General features: G+C 51.1%; 2 protein-coding genes across 7 annotated transcripts in view; one reads left to right on the top strand and one right to left on the bottom strand.

Moving 5' to 3' along the window:
• Positions 1-504: 504 nt before the first annotated feature.
• CNP (2',3'-cyclic nucleotide 3' phosphodiesterase) lies at positions 505-7,566 on the top strand. 2 transcript variants are annotated; one of them, XM_036069156.2, is made up of 4 exons: positions 505-657; positions 1,845-2,514; positions 4,664-4,803; positions 6,148-7,566. In XM_036069156.2, exons 1-4 carry the CDS (start codon positions 655-657, stop codon positions 6,595-6,597), a joined length of 1,263 nt encoding a protein of 420 aa, XP_035925049.2. In that variant the 5' UTR covers positions 505-654; the 3' UTR covers positions 6,598-7,566. The 2 variants fall into 2 exon arrangements, with proteins under 2 accessions (XP_035925049.2, XP_077921863.1); XM_078065737.1 differs by lacking the exon at positions 505-657 and adding an exon at positions 915-1,049.
• DNAJC7 (DnaJ heat shock protein family (Hsp40) member C7) overlaps positions 6,977-22,879 on the bottom strand; it is a 29,381-nt gene continuing 13,478 nt past the window's right edge. For 4 of the 5 annotated variants that reach the window (XM_036069150.2, XM_036069153.2, XM_036069151.2 and 1 more), the window contains 10 exons: positions 22,495-22,569; positions 18,367-18,485; positions 17,492-17,645; positions 16,787-16,951; positions 15,838-15,929; positions 12,752-12,825; positions 11,986-12,132; positions 11,607-11,759; positions 9,615-9,677; positions 6,977-9,181 (listed from right to left, as the gene is read on the bottom strand). In XM_036069150.2, the coding sequence (XP_035925043.1) occupies positions 9,144-9,181; positions 9,615-9,677; positions 11,607-11,759; positions 11,986-12,132; positions 12,752-12,825; positions 15,838-15,929; positions 16,787-16,951; positions 17,492-17,645; positions 18,367-18,485; positions 22,495-22,569 (1,080 nt within the window). In that variant the 3' untranslated portion in view covers positions 6,977-9,143. The remainder of the gene's footprint in view (positions 9,182-9,614; positions 9,678-11,606; positions 11,760-11,985; positions 12,133-12,751; positions 12,826-15,837; positions 15,930-16,786; positions 16,952-17,491; positions 17,646-18,366; positions 18,486-22,494; positions 22,570-22,879) is intronic. The other variant, XM_036069152.2, reaches the window with a different exon arrangement.

Consider the following 22,879-nt stretch of genomic DNA (forward strand, 5'->3'; position numbering starts at 1 on the left):
ATTTCACTACATTATTCATCTGTCTCCGGGCTATTGCCATCCTGGTTCCATCTCTACAGTCCTTGGAAAGGTTAGGGCTGAAGTTAGGCCAGCTAGGACCAGACCCCGACTACTGTGAGGCGAGTGAGGCATTTCAGATGCAATATTTCACGGGGCGCCATGAAACTCACTAAGCAACATATAGTATGTTAATGTAATGTTGTAAAACACACACACACCGCAAAACCCCCACGAGGAATACAATATCACAATTTTAAATAAAGACGGGATCTGACCTTGCATTTGCATGACCCTGCCTCCCTGGCCTCATCCCAACCCCGGCGCGGGGCCGGGGAAAGGTGACTGCCTCCCTCTGTCTAGAGTTCCTCGGGACCGCTCCAGGGCACACGTGCGCCGCGGCCGGCCGGGGGGGGGGGTGGGGGGACGCGCGACCGCTTCCTCTCCGCGCCGAATCAGTTTCGGGTTTCGATTCGCCGCGCCTGCGCGGAGAGGCCCCGCCCCGCCCCCGGCCCGCGGCGCGCGCTCCGCCCCCGGGCTATGTAAGGCGGCCCGGCGGGGGGTCGCGCTACCGCTGGGCTCCGTGTCCCTCCGCGCAGGCGGGCGGCCCCGGAGAGCTAGTGCCTGCCGAGGCGGCCGCGGCGGCGCCCCCTCATCATGGTGAGCGGGCGCGGACAGGCGGGAGGGGCGGGGGCGGGCCGGAGAAGCACCCTGACGGAAAACGGGAGTTCGGGGGGATTTTCGGGAGGAAGTGGCATGCAAATGAGGACCCGAGGTTCCGGAGTTGAGCTCTGGCTTGCTGGGCCGTGGGGTGCAGCCTGAGGAAGGGGAGCCCCGGGCCGAGTTGGGGAGCGGGCACGGCCGCTGGAGGAGCGCGGAGTCGGGCGCCGCGGGAGCTCGTGCCACCGAGTGTGGCCCGGGGCTAGTGCGGGGCGGGCATTGTCGCCTGCTCCCGCCCGAGGGCCTTCTCTGAGAAAAGCCGGTGCCCGCGCCGCGCTCGGGCTGCCGCCGGGACGTGCAGCCGCCTTAGAGGAGACCGCTCACGGCAACAGGTGCTGTCACTTGTGGCTTTTAGCAGGCGGGAAAACAAGTGGCTCAGAGAGGTGCTGCTGACACACAGCAAAGTGGGGCGCAGAGCTGGACCCCGGACGCAGGTGCCCTGGGCCGCCCAGTCCTGGGGCAGGCACAAAGACCACGACTTTGTGGGGGGCCGAGGGGCAGAGGAGGCGGCGGCAGGCGTGGTGAATGAGGCCCTTTGTCCGGCGCTCTCCTGCCCTGCCCCCACCAGCCCTTCTGTGGGACCATTGTCCCCCCCCATCCCAGACAAGAGAGTATTATCTGTTGCCGCCCTTGTGGGGGCAGGGGAGGCAGTCTTCGGGTAACCCTTCTCCACCCCCAGCCTCCTCTGCGCACCCGGAGCGCGGGCAGCTGTGCCTTCGCCCAGACAGAGCAGCCCCACCTCCAAAGAGGGCATCCTTAGTAGGTGCCGGGAATATAACGTCAGGGTCCGCTGCGGAGGCACGGGCCTGCGCTTCCAGCAGCTTCCCCGCTGAGGGGCGGCAGCAGTGGGGGATCCTTGAAGCCTCAGCTCTGACCAGCGGGAATTAGGGGCTTAGGAACCTCAGACGAGCTCTCCCGTCCCTCCTCCACCACCACCCGCTGGCGGCGCCCCGGGCTGGAGGAGAAGGTCCGGTGCTGGGCTTGGGAAGGTGCCCACCGCACGGGGGGCGCTTATAACTCAGGGCTGGGAGGCCCGCGGAGAACGAGGCCAGAGTCAAGGGGGCGAGGCCGGTGGGGTGGCCTCGAGCGAGCCGGCTGACATCTGCTCTTGCCCTCCTCACACACAGAACAGAAGCTTCTCCCGAAAGAGCCACACGTTCCTGCCCAAGATCTTCTTCCGCAAAATGTCCTCCTCAGGGGCCAAGGACAAGCCTGAGCTGCAGTTTCCTTTCCTGCAGGATGAGGAGACCGTGGCCACGCTGCAGGAGTGCAAGACCCTCTTCATCCTGCGCGGCCTGCCCGGGAGCGGCAAGTCCACCCTGGCGCGGGTCATCGTGGACAGGTACCGGGACGGCACCAAGATGGTGTCCGCCGACGCCTACAAGATTACCCCCGGGGGCCGAGGAGACTTCTCTGAGGAGTACAAGCGGCTGGACGAGGACCTGGCCGCCTACTGCCGCCGGGACGTGCGCGTCCTGGTGCTGGATGACACCAACCACGAGCGGGAGCGGCTGGAGCAGCTCTTTGAATTGGCCGACCAGTACCAGTACCAGGTGGTGTTGGTGGAGCCCAAGACGGCGTGGCGGCTGGACTGCGCCCAGCTCAAGGAGAAGAACCAGTGGCAGCTGTCGGCCGAGGAGCTCAAGAAGCTGAAGCCGGCGCTGGAGAAGGACTTCCTGCCGCTCTACTTCGGCTGGTTCCTGACCAAGAAGAGTTCCGAGAGCCTCCGCAAAGCCGGCCAGGCCTTCCTGGAGGAGCTGAGCAACCACAAGGCCTTCAAGAAGGAGCTGCGACACTGTAGGTGGCGGGCGGGGGCCGGGGTGCGGGCAGGTAGCGGCCTTCCCAAGCCTCCCTCGCTGGGCTCGCGGTGCTGAGCGCCCGGGACCGCCGCTGCCCTCCCAGCTCGGGGCCGAGTGAGGCCGCAGGGGTGGAGGCAGAGGCGCAGGGGGACGGGGGGAGAGCTGCTTCCCAGGGACCCCTCTCCTCTCACGGCGCCCCCTCCTCCCTGCCCCCCTGGATGGAGACCACTGGCCCTGTCTTTGGATGGGGGGAGGGACAAATTCCCCGCACCACGGGAAGCATGTCCACATTTCCTACCACCCCAGAGGGAGAACCTGATTCGATGTTTCTACCTTGTGTTCAGCTGCAGAGCCATCTTTCTGAAGTAGAATATTCCACGGAGGGGCGCCCGGCTGGCTCAGTGGGTAGAGCCTGCGACTCTTGATCTCGGGGTCATGAATCCCAGCCCCATGTTGGGTGGAGAGATCACTAAAAAAGGAAGGGGCGCCTGGGTGGCTCAGTTAAGCGACTGACTCTTGATTTTGGCTCCGGTCATGATCTCAGGGTCATGAGATCGAGCCCTGCGTTGGAGCCTGCTTAAGATTCTTTCTCTCCTCTCCCTCTGCCCGCCTCCCCTCCCTCTCTAAATAAGTAAATAATAAAATAATCTAAAAAAAATATTCCACGGAATCCTAAGCTGCAAAAAAATGACAACTAAGACTATTGTGACTTGACTGGGTATGGTGCCAGGTCTCGGGCTGCCCAGTGCAGCTCCTGTGGCCTCCCGCAGCTCCGGAGAACGGCCACACACCTAGTCCAGACCCCTCGTGCGGAGGGGAAAACGCCCAGGAGGGCTGTGGGATTTGCCCAGAGCCACGGTGAGAGCCCTGGACTCTGTCAGCTCTAGCAGGGGCCTCCCCATGTTGGGTGGGACCTCTCCTGGCAAGGGCTGTTTGCTCTGGGGAAGGGTAGGTTTGGGCTAAAGGAGGCCTTCATTTTCCTGCAGTGGCCTCTTAGGGATATGTCACCCACTAATCTGTCTCTTTAACCCATTTCTGGTGTCCCCAAATTTTAGATTATCTTCCTCCTTGAAATATCCCCACCCATATTTCTGTGTTGTTTCGGGGGGCAAAATCTGTGCCTGGGTATGTGCTCAGAGGTCTCTTCTTGGCTCCTAAAGCTGGAATGCTGGGAAACCAGGGAACCGTGACGCCCGCAGTGACGTTGTCTAGGTGTGAGCCCTGCACCTGGAATTGCTTGGCAGAAAAGCACCCTACAGGCAGGGCCCCTGGTTAGAGCTGCTCTGCCTCTTGAAGCTGCCTTTACGTCTAAAAACTGCCGCCCTTTCCTGCCTAGGACACACGGGCCTGTTCTCAGAACACAGCTGTCCCTCCCCTGTGGAGGGTGAGGGACATCCTCGCAGGGACTCAACTCTGGGAGTAAATACAACAGATCTAGTGACTCTGAAACGAGCCCTAAGGCCTGGAGTCTGGAAATTGAAATCACAGATACCCCAGGTCCCACCATATAATATCTCATTATATCCCAAGACCCTTCCTACTCTAGGCCCTTTATAGGCTCTCATCCAAACAGGCCTGCACGGTCCATGTTATAGTGACCAGGTAACTTCTGGTCCAGTAGGCCCAAGTGAAAGGGGGCTCGGCTAAGAGTTCCCCGGGTGGTCCTGGGAAAATGGGTGTATGGTCACCCTAATGGTACTTGATTGACAGAAAAGGGTCAATCATGTGCCCCAGGCCAAAGGACTTAAGCTCTGACTCCTTCCATCATACGACAGTTCCAACGCTCTTTTGCCTTTCTACCCCATTTCCCATGACTTGCTTCCCTCTTCCAGGTGTGTAGCTGAGAAGGCCGAGAGTCCCTTGGCCTACGCTGCCTGTCCCTGGGTTACGAGTGTGTCACTTTCCAAATCTGAAGAGAGATGTAAAAATCTACATAACGTGAAACCAGGGAATTTAGACACCTTTTGGTAGCTTTGACGTGGCTGTTGGTTTGACCAACTAAGGAAGGAGTGGATTATGGTGGATTGCCGAAGAACTTACACTTGACGTCGTTTTTTTTCCCTCCGAGCCTCCATGGTCTTGGTGATGGGTATTAGGATGGCCCCTGCTCTCCTGTCCTGACCGCCCCCTTCTCTCTCTCCCTGCAGTTGTCTCTGGGGATGAGCCCAGGGAGAAGATCGAACTGGTCACCTACTTCGGGAAGAGACCCCCAGGCGTGCTGCACTGCACAACCAAGTTCTGTGACTACGGGAAGGCTGCGGGGGCAGACGAGTATGCCCAGCAGGATGTGAGTGCTCCCCGGGGACGCCCGGCTGAGGTGGGGAGAGGGCAGGGTCTTCTGGAAATGGGGACCGGCTCGAGGCGGGGACCAGAAGCCAGACAGCCTCTCAGGAAAAATGGCATCCCCTGCTCCAGCTCGCCCCCTCCCCAGGCTCAGTCACACAGAGGCCAGCTGCCCTTTCTACCCGCCCGCCCCCAGCGCTGCCACCAGCCTGCGCGCTCGCCCCCAAGGCCTGGCCGCCAGTGCCTTTTCCTGCTGCAGACTGAGGGCCGGCAGCAGGCTCCCGCGCTGGCCTCTGAGCCTGTGTGGAGTTCCCAAGGTTAGGTGGCCCCAGCCCCCAGCGAGCCTGGTGCTCGGAGCTCCCGGTCCCCAGGCCTGGCCTTGCCCTGGAGGAGGGCGCATTGAGGGGTAGTGGGGCTCTTGGCTTCGGGTGCCACACCTTTCCCTCCTCCCACTCAGCCGCTCTCTTTTCAGCCCGCAGCCTCCGATGCGCGGTCCTTAAGCCACAAGCCCAGCCCCTGGTGGCCTTCTGGGCGAGGCCTTCCTCCACCCCCGACCCGTTCCCCCACGTCCGCCCCAGTTAACCCAGCAGCCGTTTTCCTGATTGTTCGTTGGCCTCCCGCTTGCAGTCTTCCGCTGGGCTTGCGGTCGTACCGCGGCACCTAGCAGAGCTGCGTGGCTGCGTGGGTAACGTCCGGACCGGCTCAGCCACTCGTGCGCTCGGCCGTGTTTGTTAAGCACTGGTTAGGCACCAGGCACGAGGGACTGTGAGCACAGATAAGAGACACTTTGTGGTCGGTTGGGAGAGGTGGTCCGAGAGTCAGCTAGAAGCAGATGTAAACCAAGGCGTACGAGGTGGATTTTGATCCGAGGCATTTATTTCTGACCTCTGGGACATTGCCTGGGGCACTCAGGTGGCTTTTACCCGGATGAGCTGAGTAGCAGTGACAATAGCACTTGTCACGTGCCTGTCACTGTTCTAGAATCTTCACCCAGACTCTCGTTTAATCCGGACCCTGAGGTAGGTTCCAGCATCGTCCCCATAGAACAGGTGAATGAGCCACCGCAGCGAGGTTCCAGGGCCGCCGGGAGGTGGGGCGCCAGGCTGAGTCGGGCACGTCTGGCCTGCAGCACCGCCTGTGCCCTCCGGCCCCGCCGGCACGTCCAGTGTCTCACGTCAGCCTCGCCCGCGTCCGTGGGAAGATGTCCTCCCGTGAGACAAGGGCCATGTGCGCCTTTTACCCGAGGGTTCTGCCCAGTGCTGCTCACCTCTGCTAGGCCCGTCCTTGGTCAACAGTCTGCTCCGGGGGCCACCACGTCCGGCTCAGCGCTGTCGTTCTGTCCCCACAGGTGGTGAAGAAGTCTTACTGCAAGGCCTTCACGCTGACCGTCACCGCCCTCTTCGTGACGCCCAAGACTACGGGAGCCCGGGTGGAGCTGAGCGAGCAGGAGCTGCCGTTGTGGCCAAATGACGTGGACAAGCTGTCCCCCTCTGACAGCCTGCCCCGGGGGAGCCGGGCTCACATCACCCTTGGCTGCGCGGGTGACGTGGAGCCCGTGCAGACGGGCATTGACCTCCTGGAGATTGTGCGGCAGGAGAAGGGGGGCAGCCGAGGCGAGGAGGTGGGTGAGCTCAACCGGGGCAAACTCTACTCCTTGGGCAATGGGCGCTGGCTGCTGAGCCTGACCAAGAAGCTGGAGGTCAGGGCCATCTTCACGGGATACTACGGGAAGGGCAAACCTGTGCCCACACACGGCAGCCGCAAGGGGGGCGCCTTGCAGTCCTGCACCATCATCTGAGCGTTCTTGCCACTGTCAGCCCCCCCGCTCCTAGGAAGGGAAGGGGGGGGAGAGGGAAGCATGCCTTCTGCCTCATCTTTAAGATTTTTTTTTTTTTACTCAGTTAACCTTTCTGTAACTTTCTGTAACTTTTTAAAACCTTGTAAAGTAACTTTTCCTGCCCTCCCTTGTCCCCTCTAACACCCAAGCTTTCACCACAAGACGGGGTGTGGGGAGCGCCGTTCAGGAACCCAGAGCAAAGCCGCAGCCGCAACCCCAAGCCCTGCCGCCTGTCCCGGGTCCCCTGCCCCGAGCCGGCCAGCGGGGGAGACACCCCAGAGCTGCATGTCCCCACAGGGTGGTCACGGCAGCCACAGGAAACTAGCCATGGATTTGAGAGGGTGGGGGGGATCCCTGGGCTTTGACCCCGAGTCTTAATCATTGCAGCCCCATGACGTAGGCTGGGGCTTTTTACCAGGATACAAAAGGGGCTTTAAGTCCCACCTTTGGCCCTAAGTGCCTATCCCCTCCTCCTTTACACTGTGACTAGGGAAACATTGGACAGCCACCTCCCAGCTGGCTGCAGGTCTTGCCCCAGGAAGGGGGTGGGCTGGCCAACCTTTCCGGCGGTGTGGCTCTGCTGCGGGGATGAGGAGACTGAAGCCAGAGCAAGTGCCATCTGCCCAGTCCAGCTTGTCTCCTTGGTGCCTCCCCTCCAGGGGGTCAGTCGGTGGCAACCAAGGGCCAACGGAGCGGACCCCTGGCTGCTCAGGGCCAAGCCCCAGCTGGTGCCTCTGAGAAGGGGTTTTTAACATTGGTACGTGTGCTGTGGTTCCTGGGGTGCCCTCCGCTGCCCCCCTGCTCAGTAACAGGGCCTCGCTAATCGGGTTGTCACTGGATGAAAGTGCTGGAGATTTAAGTTACTATCCTGGCTTTGCCCGACCTCAGTGACTTGTAAGACTGACCGTGAAATAAACCGTGTTAATCCTGGCCGTGTACAGTCTCTCTCACCCTTCTGTGCCCAGCTCAGTCTTCCCTGGGGCCAGGGCTGGTGTTATCAGGACTGGCTTTGTCCCACAGCTTGGGGCCATCGGTCCTGTCTCCCCTCCGCTGGCTGGGCACAGCTGTGGTGAGGTCGGGCAGCTGAACAGTGTTGGCTTTCATGAGGCGGCAGAAAGGAGAGCGGCTGATCTTAGACGCACACAGAAAGTGGGGGGGGTGGCCGGGTCTGAGGGACGTGGAGCAGAGCCTGTCCTCCCCCATTAACTGCGGCAACAGGCCCCCAGGTGTGCCAGCCCCAGGCAATCAGAGGGACTGCTCAGCCAGACCAGCGGTTCCTGGTCTGGGTGTCCGCCAGCTCTCTAGGGAAGGCCACCCTCAGGTCATGGTGTTGCAAACACAAGGGAACACCTGACATTCGGGAGTTCCGTACAGGCCCGCGGGGGAGCTTCTCAGGCCTAACTCAGTCATACTAGCGCCATGGCCTTGGCGCCAGCAGGGGAAGCCTGGAAAGAAAGGGGCCTGGGCTCGGAAGGAGGAGAAGCAGTAAGTTACCTATTTGGGCCATGGTCCTTTCTCAGCCAGCTCTACTACCAAAGCGCCAAAAATCTAAGCGTCAAAGTCTTAAATCCCTCTGCCTGGAGCTCCTAAAAAGATTACCTGCCATGAGCACTATGCTTGACTTGAACAGCAGGACACTGGCCACCACTTCCTCCCCCAGCTTGTCTCCCACACACGGGACAGTCGCGGAGAAGTTGAGCGGTATTTACTAAGAATGCTGTTTCCAGCCATGTGAGCTTATGGTCTGTGACTGGACCCTGGGGCCCAGGAGCTGCGTGTCCCACTTGGAAAGGGTCTGGGGGTCAAGGAGGCAGGATTTTGTCCCTGTCCTCCTGTCCCTTAGCCTGCAGTGGCCGCAGGACTGTGAGGGCCTGTGTAAACCTCCTCTGAGTCAGGCCAGCCTCAGATTTAGGACCCAGCCACGCTCCACATGAGCTTCTAGTGAGTTGTGGTCCTTACCATCAAATCACATGTGACTGGCATCAGGCGGGGCCCAACAGCATACTCAGGCCTGCCCAGCACTCACAGGCTGAACAGGTTTGGGAGAGGTGGACAGCATCCCCCTGCCATCAGGCCCTGGGTGCCCACACCCCTTATGGGCAGGTGCTCGGCCTACAATCCACGTCCGTACCAGCTCCATGCTGGGGACTCCGCTCTGGCCTACCAACTCTGGAGTGACACAAAGCAGCTGCCAGAGCAAAGTGCCAGAAAGGGTCAAAACATTTTATTCTCTTAATTTTTTTTCTTTTTTAATAAAGTTAAACAGTAAAACAAAAATTCACAAGCTGCCTCCCTGTCCACCCCCCGCCTCCCTCCCCTCCCCGCAGTCTCCGGTGCTGGCTCCCTTTCCTTTCCCCCCACTCACACAGACACAGGGTATCCAACTAAGAAAACGAAACTGCTCTAAGGATGGGGAGACGAGATGAAGGGAGGAGGTGAACTGTGCCCACGTTCAAGGTTACACTGAGCAAGTCTGCACTTTCTGGGTTCTGGATGGTTTCCTTTCATTAGCCAAATTGAAAAAAGAAATTCCCTGGACCAGATGCTGTAAGGCAAAAGAAGGGCTTGTTAGTTGGCTCTCGGTGGGAAGATCACTCTGCCGATCACAGGAAAGTCTTCAAGGGCTGCTTCGAACTCAAACAGAAAAACCACCCAGAGCATCAACAGCCTAGGCCCTGGGGCCTCAGGGGAGCATGTGAGCAGCTGTGTGTGTAGCTTCTTAGCCTCACTCTTGCGGAGAAGCCCCAGCACGAGACAGCTTAGAGACACCTCCCCGGCCCTGCAGAGGTGTGGACTAACGGTCCCAAGGCATGGTGCACCCAGGAGCCTCCCTGCAGCACCTGAGTGGATCTGTATCCTGCCAGCCGGGCCTTCTGCCGCCTCCACTCCTGGGCCCCTCTGACAAAGAGCTACCTAAGTGGGGAGTCGCATTATGAGCCTGTGATCTGGGAACTCCCGAGAGCAGGAGGCTCACTCACCTTCAAAGCTGAAGCCCCCAGGACCGCCAAAGAATGCCTTGAAGATATTGTTTGCGTCAAAATCTGTGCAGCAGAACAAGAAACAGGACCGGGACAAAAAGTGGAAAAAGTTAGACATGTCTGAAGAGGAACTTATGACAACGCTGAGAACGGGTCCCCAAAGCTTTCCCAGCTGCATCCCTTACCACCTTCCCAAAACCTCACGGACTCCCCATGCCAATCGCTGTTCATCCCACTCGTAGGACATGCTCCTCCTTCCCAGCCAGGCCCGAAGGAAAGCTGTCTCTGCCTCAGCCCACTTTGCCGGACCTTCTTCTCAACAACTGGGAAGCCACTTGCACTTACAAGACTCGCCCACGCCGTCTCCCTATAATGCTGGGGCTGCTACTGAGAGGGCGAAAATCTAGCACTTCAACGCTAGCAACACTAAATCTAGGAATAAGATCTAAGGTTTACTGTATTAATTTGATTCCGTGCTCTGTCTAGACTGTAGGTGGGGGGGAAAAAAAGTCATGGTTTATTAAGCACCTACTAGGTGCCAATCATTGTGCTGGGTACTCTGCACACCTTACATCACCCCCAATTTATACTCAACACCACCTAAGTAAGGAGCTCAAGTAACCTGCTCAAGATCAAGTGATGGCAGCAGAACCGAACAATCCAGCTTCTGCCTGACTCCAGTGCTGCGGCCTTATCATCAGACCACAGGTCTGCTGCCCGATGCCCACCTGACTTGCTAAGCTCCACAGAGGATTTGTCTCCGCCAGCTGATCCAACAGGCACACTGTGTCCAAAAGCAAATTCTTCCTTGCCTGTGTACCTGCTCATCTTGGGTCCCCTAGTTTAGTGACTGGCTCTGAGTCAGCCATCCAAAGCCACTCAGCTTCGTCCTTCCCTTCTTCCAACACATCAGCAACCACCTCCTGCTACATCTCCCACCGTGCCCTCTGATCCTTTCCTACCCATCATGCCTTCCGCCATCTCTCACCCCCACTTCACTGCACCAAACCACATCCTCATTGCCATCGCACATATACTTCTGGAGCTCAACTCTGGTTGGGAGCTCCTCTACTTAGAACCCTCCAATAGCTTTTGACTGCTCGTTGCTCCTCCCAACAGCTGGGCAGAGCAACGTTTACTATTAGTAAACCTAAGTTTTTAAAGCGTGCGCACACACACACACAAACCCCGAACCAGAGATAAGGATTATCTAGGTAACATCATCAATTCTATTTTAAATTCCAAGATTTTCTTAATGGAGGAGAGAGGGCTGGTATTAGAGACAATGGTCTGAGAAGTGTGCAGAGTTCTTGGCCTTTCTCATCTCCAACCGAGCTCATGGCGAGCAGCGACACTGACAGCTACGCTTTAAGTCTTTCGGGGAAACTGAACTTCGTGAAGCCTGCGGGGAATGGGTGACACACGTAAATATCAGTCAGCATACACTCTGCAGGCGGAGAAAACTTCCAGCCAATAGGAAAAAGCCCGTATTCTCTACTCCGGCCGCCAAGGCCTTCTGAGGGGGGACCCAGCTACTTTGGGGCTTCATGTCTCACCCTCCCCTGCCTCAAGCACCCTCTATCCTCCCCCACTCAGCCCCTCGCAGCTCCCCGAAGGTATTATTTCTGCATTTCCAAGCCTTCCCTTGCTATTGCTCACTGTCTAAGTACCCACTCTGCATCCTGAGCACCTGCGACCCTGACTGTCCTTGTTGGGACTCCACATCCAAGGGTCAGGGGTCAGATGTGGCCTGTGGGTCAGTTTGCAAAGCCCAAGACTGGGTTCTCAGAGCTCAGGGAACCTGTTTGATTTATCTGTTATTTCCAGTGCCCATCACAGTGCCTCACACATTACAGGTATTTATCCAGGGTGGGCCTTACACATCACTATGCTTCACTGGCTGTTACGCAGACTCCCCTTTGGAGTGTCTTCAGAAAAATTCTAACAATCCACAGCTGTCAGGTTCATCCCAAGCTGCCCCAACCAACTCACCACCCATATTCATGCCCTCCTCATCCAGGTCCTGTCCGCTGTCGTAGCGAGTCTTTTTCTTGGGATCAGAGAGGATGGTAAAAGCTTCTCCAACTTCCTTGAACTTTTTCTCCTCCTCCTTCTGAACTTCGGCACTGGCTCCACTGTGCCGATCTGAAGGGAGAAGTAGGGGAAAAACTCAGAATCACAAGAAAACAAAGTTTAAGACAGAGACCACTTTATGTCTGATTTTAGAATCTGGTACTTCCAAAGTTTGGAGGGTAAGGAACTTAGCAACAGCTCATTCCCAGCTAAAGAGCCAGAAACTTTCATTCTGGCCCAGTTTGGCATGGCCGGCCTGGTTCATTCTTCCCAAGTCCCCTCCCTGTACCCACTCTACCTGGATGATGCATCAAGGCCCGTTTCCGGTAAGCTTTCTTGATCTCGTCCTCAGAGGCATTCTTGTCCACTCCCAGAATTTTGTAGTAATCTTTCCTCTTACTCTTCTTCAGTTCCAGCTGTGCATTTTTTAGGAGCTGTTTGTGTTCTAGAAGGAGACAGCTAAAGTCAATGGACAAATCTGACTCTGGTTTCCTTTACTGGGTCCTAACCCAGATAGATGCCTTACAGTCAGAAGCCTTGTTAACCATACCAGGCGCGTTTATGGTGTTTTCTTCTTCTTCTTCTTCTTCTTTTTTTTTTTTAAGATTTTATTTATTTATTTGAGAGAGAATGAGAGAGAGAGCACATGAGAGGGGGGAGGGTCAGAGGGAGAAGCAGACTCCCCGCCGAGCAGGGAGCCTGATGCAGGACTCGATCCAGGGACTCCAGGAATCATGACCTGAGCCGAAGGCAGTCGCTTAACCAACTGAGCCACCCAGGCACCCTATGGTGTTTTCTTCTGAAGATTAAAAAAAAATCTACTCATACTTTGGTTCCTCACATCAGCCTAATTACACAGAAAAGGAAGTGAAAGTGACAGGATTTAGGGGCAGAAAAGAAGTGCCTTATCCTGCACTTGGCATCTCTGTTCACTTCTTCCTGGCTGGCAAATAGGCTCCAGGTATATCCCTGATCCCTGAATCAAACAATCCCATGTCCAGTTTTAAGGGCCTAAGAGTAAGACCTCACAGTTCCCTGAGAAACATGTTCTCAGACCCCTTTACCTTTTGTTTTCTCCGTCTGATATACTTTTTCATAGTCCCGCACTGCTTCTTCATACTGTTCTGTGTCCATGTAACTGAGAAGGAAATACAGGGTGGTACAGCAACATAAGTAGAAATGGCCTCCGGTATCACTGCTGCAGAAGGGGCACAGCTCAAGCAAGAGACACACACTTTTGGTCGAAATGCTTCATGAAACAGGAGTCCTTAAGCTAGCCGTGAAAAATTAAAACTACCAGTTCCTCAAGTAAAAAGAGAGAGATCTCATGCCACTTGCACCCAACCAGCAAAGTGAGACTCTGCTCTGAGCAGAAAGCAACCAACGGGAGAAGGTTCCTTCTGATGTCACAGAGCCCCCGAGAGGCATCTGGATTGCCTTAGGAAAGGCAATGTGAGCGCACCTACTTGAACGCTTACTTGGGATTGAAATGCAAAAGAAAAATTATCAAGTGAGAGCCATGGATATGGAAAAGCTTGGAAACCTGTAGTGCCATAAACATGCAGGGCCAGCTCCAATCCAGAGTAGAAGTGGGATTAGTGAGCCACTAGAAGGATCAAGTTCAAGGTGGTGGCTGCTGGCAAATGCTTCCAGTAAGACTAATCAATCTGAGAGATGTGGGTAAGCGAGAGAAAAGGAGACTCTAAACACAGACTTGCTTCTGTTTCAGTAATGCAGGAGAAAAGGGCAGGGGGCTGGCCCAGATGGGGAGAAACAAGCTTGCCAGGCTGAGTGCCGGACCTTTTAAGACCTTCTCTTCCACAGAAGCAAAGTGGTAATTTCCATGTCCTGATAAGATCACTGGCGCCAAGATGGCCTACCACGTAAACGGACTGTGGTAGAAGCTCCAGAGACAGACCGCCTCAGCGGGGTGCACCACAGCCAGCCACTGCACAACAGAGACCAAATTTACTACCCTGCCCCCACACCAACCCGTGTCTGCAAACATCAGAGCTCTGCCGGGCCGAGAGGCCACAGCTACTGATGTGGCTGGCAAGACGGAAGCCCAACTTCTGAAGCATCTTTGATTTTCCAGCAACATCTTAATTTACAACTTTAATAAAAAAATGGTGAGAAAAGCCAGTACCCTGCACACACAGGGCACAAATGCTACCAGGAGCTCAGAGAACCCATTTACAGGATGAAGAACAATAATAAGGGGACAGCCCAGGTGCAGAATGATGGGACAGATAAGCAACCTTAATGAACTTTCCATGCCCTTTTGGAACGTATTAAACAAACTTATTATAGTGATTTGCATTTTTACTTAACGTGTTTTTAAAATTCAGGGATATCTTCACATTTAAATTTTTTTCTGTGTTGTACACCTGAAACAATATAACACTGTACGCCAACTATATGTCTATTAAGAAGGTATTTTTTTAAAGTTGAAGAAAAAGTAGAGTAGTAGAGCCTCAGGGAAAATGGGAAACTCCAGCCCATGACAGGAGATGTAGCAAAGATCTGGCCGTCTCCCCAACTTCAAGGGTAAGTTGAGACCGATTGGGGCAGCAAAGCCCCTCGTTAGGCTTTGGCCTGAACTACTCTCCACTACTTCATGTCAATCCCGGCTACCTGAGGGGATCATTGGCCAAATTTTGGCCAACTGTACCCAAAAGTGCATGCTGTCCCCTGTGGTGGGATCTCAAAGGCAGAGCCACTCAGAGGACAGTTCTGTTTCTACCACAAAAATAAGGAGTTGTCTGATTAAAGCCATTTGATTTTTCCTTATTGAATACTTACAAAGATTTAATTATCCCCCTAACAAGCCAAGAATTTTCTCTTCTCTCCCCATTCCTGTTCAAACACTGCAGAGTGTCCACTGAGTTGACATGTCATGTACCTAGCCACCTCGGCTCCACTAGACACTTAGGGGATTCTCTTTGCTGGCTATTACAGATAACACCACAGTAAACTTGCATATAGCATTCTGTATCTGTTAAAATGAGTCATTAGCTGGGTCAGAGGATATGTGTTGTCTTCCAAAGCTTCCATGTTTGCCAGTGGTTTGCAAACAAGAGATGATTGACACCTGGTCTCACAGAGTCTATAATACAATTCTGTGCATGTTTCTGTTTGACAGACTTACTCATCCACTTAGAAATCCACTTAAAAAAAACACACAGTAGCAATTTTCCTATTTTTAAAAATGCGGATAATTTGGGGAAAACTAAACGGGAGGCAGGCCACGCCCCGCACCACTGATGACACTGAGGAGCTTAAAGAATGACGGGCTCCTCAGACGTCAGTAACATCACCAGTCCTCTGGGTCCGACATTTCGTGACAAGAAATGGCATGAATGTTAGAGGATTAGTACACAACAAACAGGTGTTCCTTTGGAACTTTAAAGGTAGGATGTGTTTTTCTGTCGGGGAAATAATCTGAAATACGAAGAGATGGATTTGTGGGAGTCTCTTAGCCCTTGCTGCGGTTCCTGCCTGCAGCACAGAGTCTGCATGGACAAGCAAGCCGGGGAGTGCCCGGACTCTGACGGCAAGTCTGGGCACTAGATCTAGGTAGGCATCTCCTGGCTCATAAATCACAGAGTCCCATGGAGTATTTCAAAAGGGGCTTCCTTATACTGCTGGGAGGCTGAGCCAGATTAAATCCCTTCCAACCGAGACTGTCTTCCCTAACCCAGAACAAACAGGACTCAACCGTCTCCAAGAGATACTTTATTTCTTCCTCTTCCAAGCACCATACATTCATTCCACAAAACATTTATTGAGTGAGCACCTACTGTGTGCCAAGCACTGTGCCAAGTTAGAGCAAAAGTGTACAACACAAAATACAATCTCCAAAGGAAATGGATTTAAACTTTAACAAAAGGAATTTGGGTCAGGCATCAGAGGAAACTTACTGACCGTGAGGGGCGTAAGACACAGGCATGGGAGACTGAGGGAGCTTGTGCAATCTCCTCCGCTGGAGGTCTATAAAGATAGTCTAGGGCTGGAACAATCCCACCTAGAGGCAGGGGGAAGGACCAAATGACCTCACAACATCCCTGGGTCTGCTTCAGCATCCACAATGCAATTCCCCTGGCAGGCCAGCAGCAACCCTCGCTTCCCCTCGCCCGCCGGAGGCACTCACCACTGAGCTCTTCTCAAGTAGGCTTTTATATAAGTGGCATCGAGCTTCACTGCACTCGTGCAGTCTTCTATTGCATCATCTAGTTTCCTAAGCTTCAGGAGAGAGAGAGCAGTCATACTTCACATCTCTGCAGACCGAGGGAACCCAGAGGCTGTGAGCATGGCTTCAAAATTCTAAGAGGATCAGTCATGCTATGCTGGCCCCCCGAACTGTCACACTCACTCTCGGTCACTGAGAAAGCCAGTGTCTCAGAGAGCTAAGGACACCAGATTTGAAACTGGTTTCTCTTCTACGGGATGGAAGCCAGGCACACTTACGTGCAGGGATAAACCACCTCTGCTGTTCCCGGGGTAGTGCCCAAACAGGATATGGGAATAGGAAGGGTGGTTCCTGCCCTCCATTCTCCCAAAGGCCAATGAGAGGGTTAAGAACTGCTCTGATTTCTGATCACTGGAACACTGTAAGAGCAAGGACTCTGCTGCTGTTTCTTACGGTACACGCAGGACTACAGTGGGCCCGCAGGCCGTTTCCAGCCAAGCGCGGTGACCATCACTTATGCTGGACAAAAAAACTAAGCCTGCCTCATACTCTACTTTCCTCCAAATCACTCCTAAGAAAGAAAGAATCACTTGCTTAGGCCAAAAGCAGCAATAATATTTGCTTAAAAAATTATCCCAGAGCCTCTAGGTATTCTTTTAGTGGAGGAAAGGGAACGTGAGGAAGAACAGGTAGGAACAGCCTTCCAAACTGTCCCTCAAGTGCCCTTCAATTCCACAGAAAAGGTAAAAGCCTGCCTCTCAGAAGGAAGTTCCTAACAAGCTGAGCCTTCCACCAAAATCACCTTTTCTCCTTTCATCTGGCCTGCCCTCATTAGGCAGAATCCCCAAGACCTCTTTGATGTCCCTTAAACATATCTCCACAGGCCCCGAGACCCAGACCGAGTGCTTACCTTGGAATTAACCGTGCCCCGATTACAGTAGAGTTTAGCATTTGTTTTTATATTGTTAGGATCTATCCCCAGGGCTTCTGTGTACAGTTCATAGGCTAGCTTGTAATTTCCTTCTTTAAATGCTTTATTCCCATCTTCTTTCTTTGCTTTCAGTGCTTTGGCATTCTACAGGAAAAAGGAAGGGGAGGTTAGTTAACATCCAGGAAACCTCAGACCACTGTACAGAGAGGCCCAAGTCTATTTTCAATTTCTCAGATCCCAGGTGTTTAGCATCACACTGCCCCTGACCACCACCACCCACCCTCTCCCCTGCCCCCGCCACCTGGGCTATTTGTTGCTCACTGATGCTTCCTACAGAGTGGACAGGGGAACCAAGATTTACAACAGAATACCAATGAGACTTGTTTACCCAGGGTTTACCTCCACTCCCTAGGATAAGCATTACTATTTTTTCTTCACTGAAGGAAGAAAAAAAGAAAAAAACACTTAGGTATTAGAAAGATCTGACCCTGTATGATCACATTTACCTTTAGACAAATAAAAATACTTCTGAAATAATTTCTAATGAAAGGACCAAGCATCCTGGCAAGGTGGGAAAAGGAGCTATCACATTTCATGTGAACCTTGAACCTTCCACTCTTGACTCTCTTAAAGGCTCAAAAAGGTAGCTTTTGTTCCTCCTCAGATCTGGGGCCTAGAACTTACTCTGCAAGCAATGCAGGCCTTCTCATGGTCAGGAGCCATCCTGAGAGCCTGTACAAAAAACTGAACCGCCTTCTCAATACAATCTTCATAATAAAGGCAAAGACCTCGTACATACAGAGCATCCGCATTGGTAGAATCCATTCGTAAAATGTCACTGCAATAGCCGGAAAGGGGCACATTCAGCCGTGGTTTGGATCTCCCCACCATTACTATCATTTGTGATTACTATCACCAGTTTTTCTCTTGACCGTGTGTCTAGTATAGAAAGTATCCAAAGGTAGATAGATCCCAATGAGCTCTTCCCATACCTTCCCCAAATAAACCACCTGTATTTACCTTTAATACACTTCATGTGTCTCAGTCTTTATTTGAACAGAGATTGACAAACTACAGCCCACAGGGCCAAATCCTGCCTGTCACTGTTTATAGAAATTAAATTGTACTGAAATCTAGCCACATCATCCGCTTATCTATTATCGATGGCTGCTTCTGCACTACAGTGCCAGAAGTGAATAATTACGACAGAGATTCTATGACCTACAAAGCCTAAAATATTTACTACCTGGCCCTTTACAGGGCTCACAAACCTGTGGTGTAGGAAGAAAATGACATTAAAATAAAAAACAAAAAAACAAAAACAAAAAAACCACCTCACACATCTGTTCTTCGACATACAGCTGAAGTACCTACCATACTTCTATATATCTGGTAGGTTTTCAAATCCGGTCTAATTTTGGCTTTAAGTCCCAGGAAGGTCTGATCAGCTCTACCTGGTCTACCTACAGGACATATGGGAGCGCCTGCTAGAGACAGCTGCCAGGCGGCACCTGTCCAGTGGTGGGACATTTCAGTGCAGAACTGGCCTGACTTCATACCTGGCCACAGACTGTGCTTCCGGGTAACGACCTAGCATTGCTAAACATTCTGCTTTGAGGATTTTGAAGCGATGGCAGGCAGGGGCAAATTCTAGGGCACGGTCCATGCAGAAAACCACCTATGGGGAGAAGAAAGCAAATAAGGCTCTTCATTCTGGACTCTAGAAATATCTTCATTTATAAATGTCTGGCCACAGGCAACAGATTAAAAGGAAAGTAATATCAGAGCTTAGGAACATACCTGGTTCATTTGATTAAACCACTGAATCAAGGAGAGCAATTGATCCAGATGATGATGACATGACAACAGCAAACATTTAAGTACTTTATATACTGACCCATTTAATGCTCATAATTTTATAAAATAATTTTATGAAGTACCTTATTTTATTAATGAGAAGCTAAACTAAAGCACAGAGATTAAGGAATGTGTTCAAGGTCACCAAAGCTAGTAAGTGACAGAAATGGGATTCAGTCTCAGACACTACAGCTCCAGAGCCTGTTACTTTAATCACCATGCTAAGCTGCCTTCACAGTGACTGGGATCAAAATTCACATCCTTCTACTGCAGAAATACAGTTATTTGCTACTCTGTATAACTCACCATGCTTAGCCTATTACGTAAGACAAGGATACCGAAAATAACCTGACACAGAATCGTCGCTCCCTGTATCATTAAAATTGCTTACAGTTCCCTCCTTCCTGTGCCATGAGCCTCACATCTCACTAAGTACCCTAGTGGCCACCCTTCCACTTCTATTTTATTTTTATTTATTTTTTAAAAGATTTATTTATTATTTATTTTGGGGAGTGCAAGCAGGGAGAGGAACAGAGGCAGAAAGAATCCTCAAACAGACTCCCCGCTGAGCATGGAGCCCGACACTGGGCTCAATCCCAGGACACTGAGATCATGACCTGAGCCGAAATCAAGTGTTGGCTGCCTGACTGAGCCAACCAGGCGCCCCTCCGCTTCTATTTTAGTAGCAATATATCAGTAAAATGGTTGGTTTAAATGGTCCTAAATAGACTATATCAGATTACTATACTTAACATGTTAATATATAAACCAAAAGGCAAGTTTCTCTCTCTCTCTCTCACACACACATATACACACACGCTGAGATTGTCTTTCAGTTTGATAAAGCCTCTCCATATATTCCTATTTTCTCTTTTCAGAAGTTTGTTCTCTGAGGCCTTCATTTTTGGTTTAGCTGCTATTCCTGGGAGATCCTTGCTGAATCATATCCTTGTCAAGGATAAATGACCCAAAGGAGCAATGTGGAATTAAGAGACACCCATTCGGTCTAAGAATCTGGCCATGGGGATCAGGAAGAAATGAAGTCTGAAAACTCAAAAGCAATAATAGGTCAAATTTCAGCAAAAGGCAACTGGTTGGACATTCATGTAACGGAATACCGTGTGGCTCTAAAACAGAATGAAGCAACTTTCCATGTATTAGTACAGAAAGACTTCCAAGGTCCACTAAGTGAAAAAAAGCAAGGCACAGAATAGTGAAAAGCATACGACCTTTCATGTAAAAAAAAGAAAATCAGGACTCTATATTTCTATTTGCTTATATACGTACAACCAGACTGGAAGGGAACAGAAGAAACACGACTAGAGATTACTTCAGGGGGTGAGAACTAGGTAGACAGAAGTTTGGGGGAATACCTATCACTGAGTATCTGTTTATATTTTTAGCTTCCCCCCCCCCCACCAACCAATACTTCTAACTTTTGAACAATGAATAGCACCTATTCAAAAATTTAAATTTGAAAATATGCAGAAGTAGGGAAACACCAAGAGCTGCTCCACTGGAAGACTGCAGTGTTCACAGAGCAGTGGTGGGAAGGACTCTCTTTCAGGGCACAGGTTACTATCCTAGAAGTTCTAAGAATTCTATGAAAATTCAGGTATCATGTAAGATAGAGTCATGGTGCTAATTTTTCCCCCTTAAATAGAAAGAGAATGGCGGGGGGGGGGGGGAGCAGTCAGATGTAAGCAGCCACACCCTGTTGCCTTCGCAACGTTCTGTATGGAGATGGTTCTGCTCATCGGGTCAGTGGCGTGTCAGCTGAAGGCTTAGTGCTTCACTTCCCACCCCCCACTCCCCATGACTAGGGACAGCTGCAGGCAAAGAAGATCTTTGTTTCTTCCAAGTTCATCTGTTTCCCCTGCCAGGATCATAATTCTTCATTTGTGACATCACCATGAGCTACAGTGGGGGGGGCTGGGATGTCACAAACAGAGGATTCTGTCACAAACTGGGGATTCTGGCTCCAGAGTGGGCAAGAGAGAAAAGAAACTCAAAAGATTGCCTTTTGAGACAAAGCTTTTGCCTATGTAAACCTCAGAAAACATGACAGAAGGAAAACACACACACACACACACACACACACACACACACACACCCCCCCCAAAAAACTTATGAATCACAGTACAAAGACACTATGGTTATTAAAACCAATAGACAGAAGAGGGATGCTAATAAGTTAATGCTGAGACTCTGCATAAGCTAATCAGAAATATTTATTACCAAATAAAAGACCTGCACAGTTTGCGACTTAAGAATAATTAAGAATAATTCTTAGTTGTACCCTTTTATCAAACGTTTACTGAGTACATTCTATAGAAAGCACTGAGCAAATTCCCACATATGAAGTAACAACTCTATTCCTTGGATGATACAAACCTCTTTTAAGTGATCCTGAAAATTGACCCTAATCCGTGGTTTTTACCTTTTTAGGAGGCTAATCACCTCCCTTTTGAAACTCTAATGAAAGCTACTTCCAAATATCATCTAAACCAGGGAATTAGGAATTATACAGATGAGACATAACCACTATAAACAAAATCTAGAAAGGTATCTAGAACTTTTACACCTTTCTCATGTTTTCAGATAGGTCAACCCCTCTGTTGCATTTTCATGGACTATCACACAGCTCCATCAAGGAGAGTAGTGTGCTTTCACAGCAAGGCCTAACATCAAAACTGTAGTGATGACAGGTTACATACACTGGCCAAAAACCTAAAAGGAGCCTCTATTTTTTATTTAGACCCGCATCTGGTTCACATAAAGCAGGGTCAAAGCTAGCTCTCATTATTCAAATTAAACCAATATCCAAACCTAATATTTAATTCCAACTAGTATTCCCTCTATTAGCCAGCACACTCGTAGGATACTATCTTGTATCAAAAGCAGGAACAAATTCAAGTAAAGTCACATTGCTTTTTATCATAAAGCCAAATAGAATTAAGAAAGTAAATACCTTGGCAAAAAAATTTTTTAGATGCTGATGATGATGTGGAGTAACAGGAACTCTCATTCATTGCTGGTGGGAATGCAAAAATGGTATGGCCATTTTGGTAGTTTCTTGCAAAACTTAACATACTTTTACCACACAATCCAGGAACTGCACTTCTTGGTATTTACCCAAAAGAGGTGAAAACTTATGTCCACACAAAAACCTGCACACAGATGTTTATAGCAGCTCTATTCATAACTGTCAAAAACATGACTGTCAAAAACTAACAATGTAAGGTATAGTGATTAACATAATAAAATAAAATTAAAAAAAAAAAAGTGACTGTAACATATGTGCCTCTGGGGATGCCCGGGTGGCTCAGTCAGTTAAGCATCTGCCTTCAGCTCAGGTCATGATCCCAGGGTCCTGGGTTCAAATTCCACATCGGGCTCCCTGCTCAGAGGTCTGCTTCTCCCTCTCCCTCTGCCCTTTCCTCCTGCTCATGCTCTCTCTCTCAAATAAATAAATAAAATCTGAAAAAAAAAAAATGTGCCTCCGGTGGGGAATGTTGATAATGGGGGAGGCTATGCGTGTGTCGGGGCAGGGGAATATGAGAACTCTCTGTACCTTCCTCTCAATTTTGCTGTGAACCTATTCTTAAAAAAAATAGTCTTTAAAAAAAAAAGAAAGAAAAGAAAAAGGCAAAGTCAAACTGAAGTGGTAATTTATTATTCTGGATCTTCTGTACCATACTACACACACACACACACACACACACACACACACACACACACACACACACCCCTTCTGTATCATATTACACGTGCGCGCGCGTGGCCTTGTGATAAAGGGTAGATGAGATTTCCCCATAGTTGTACTTTACCTTCCGAAAATCCCGCTTCTCAAAATCCGTTTCTGCTATTTTCTCATATTCTATGACTGCATTAGCATTCTTGAACTACGCCAGAAAATCAGATAGGGAAAGTTTTAATGAAGTTGTAGATTCAACAACCACAAAAATCAAGGCTTTGATGAATTATGAGTTCAAGAAAATCAGAACCACAGACTTCTCACAAATCAAGTTGGTGAAGATGCAGCCAAGACTCCTAAAAGGCAGGCTAAAGCCCTACCTGCAACCTGAGTTTGAACTTCAAGTCAGGAACACCAGAGTCGTGCCTTGATAGACATAAATTAAAGGCACAGCATCATCAGAGGTTGAGCAGAAGCTTCCAGATTCTCACTAAAACGCATCCAGGAGTAAACTGGGT

This window comes from Halichoerus grypus, chromosome 2 (genome assembly GCF_964656455.1).
Source record: "Halichoerus grypus chromosome 2, mHalGry1.hap1.1, whole genome shotgun sequence".
Lineage (NCBI taxonomy): Eukaryota > Metazoa > Chordata > Mammalia > Carnivora > Phocidae > Halichoerus > Halichoerus grypus.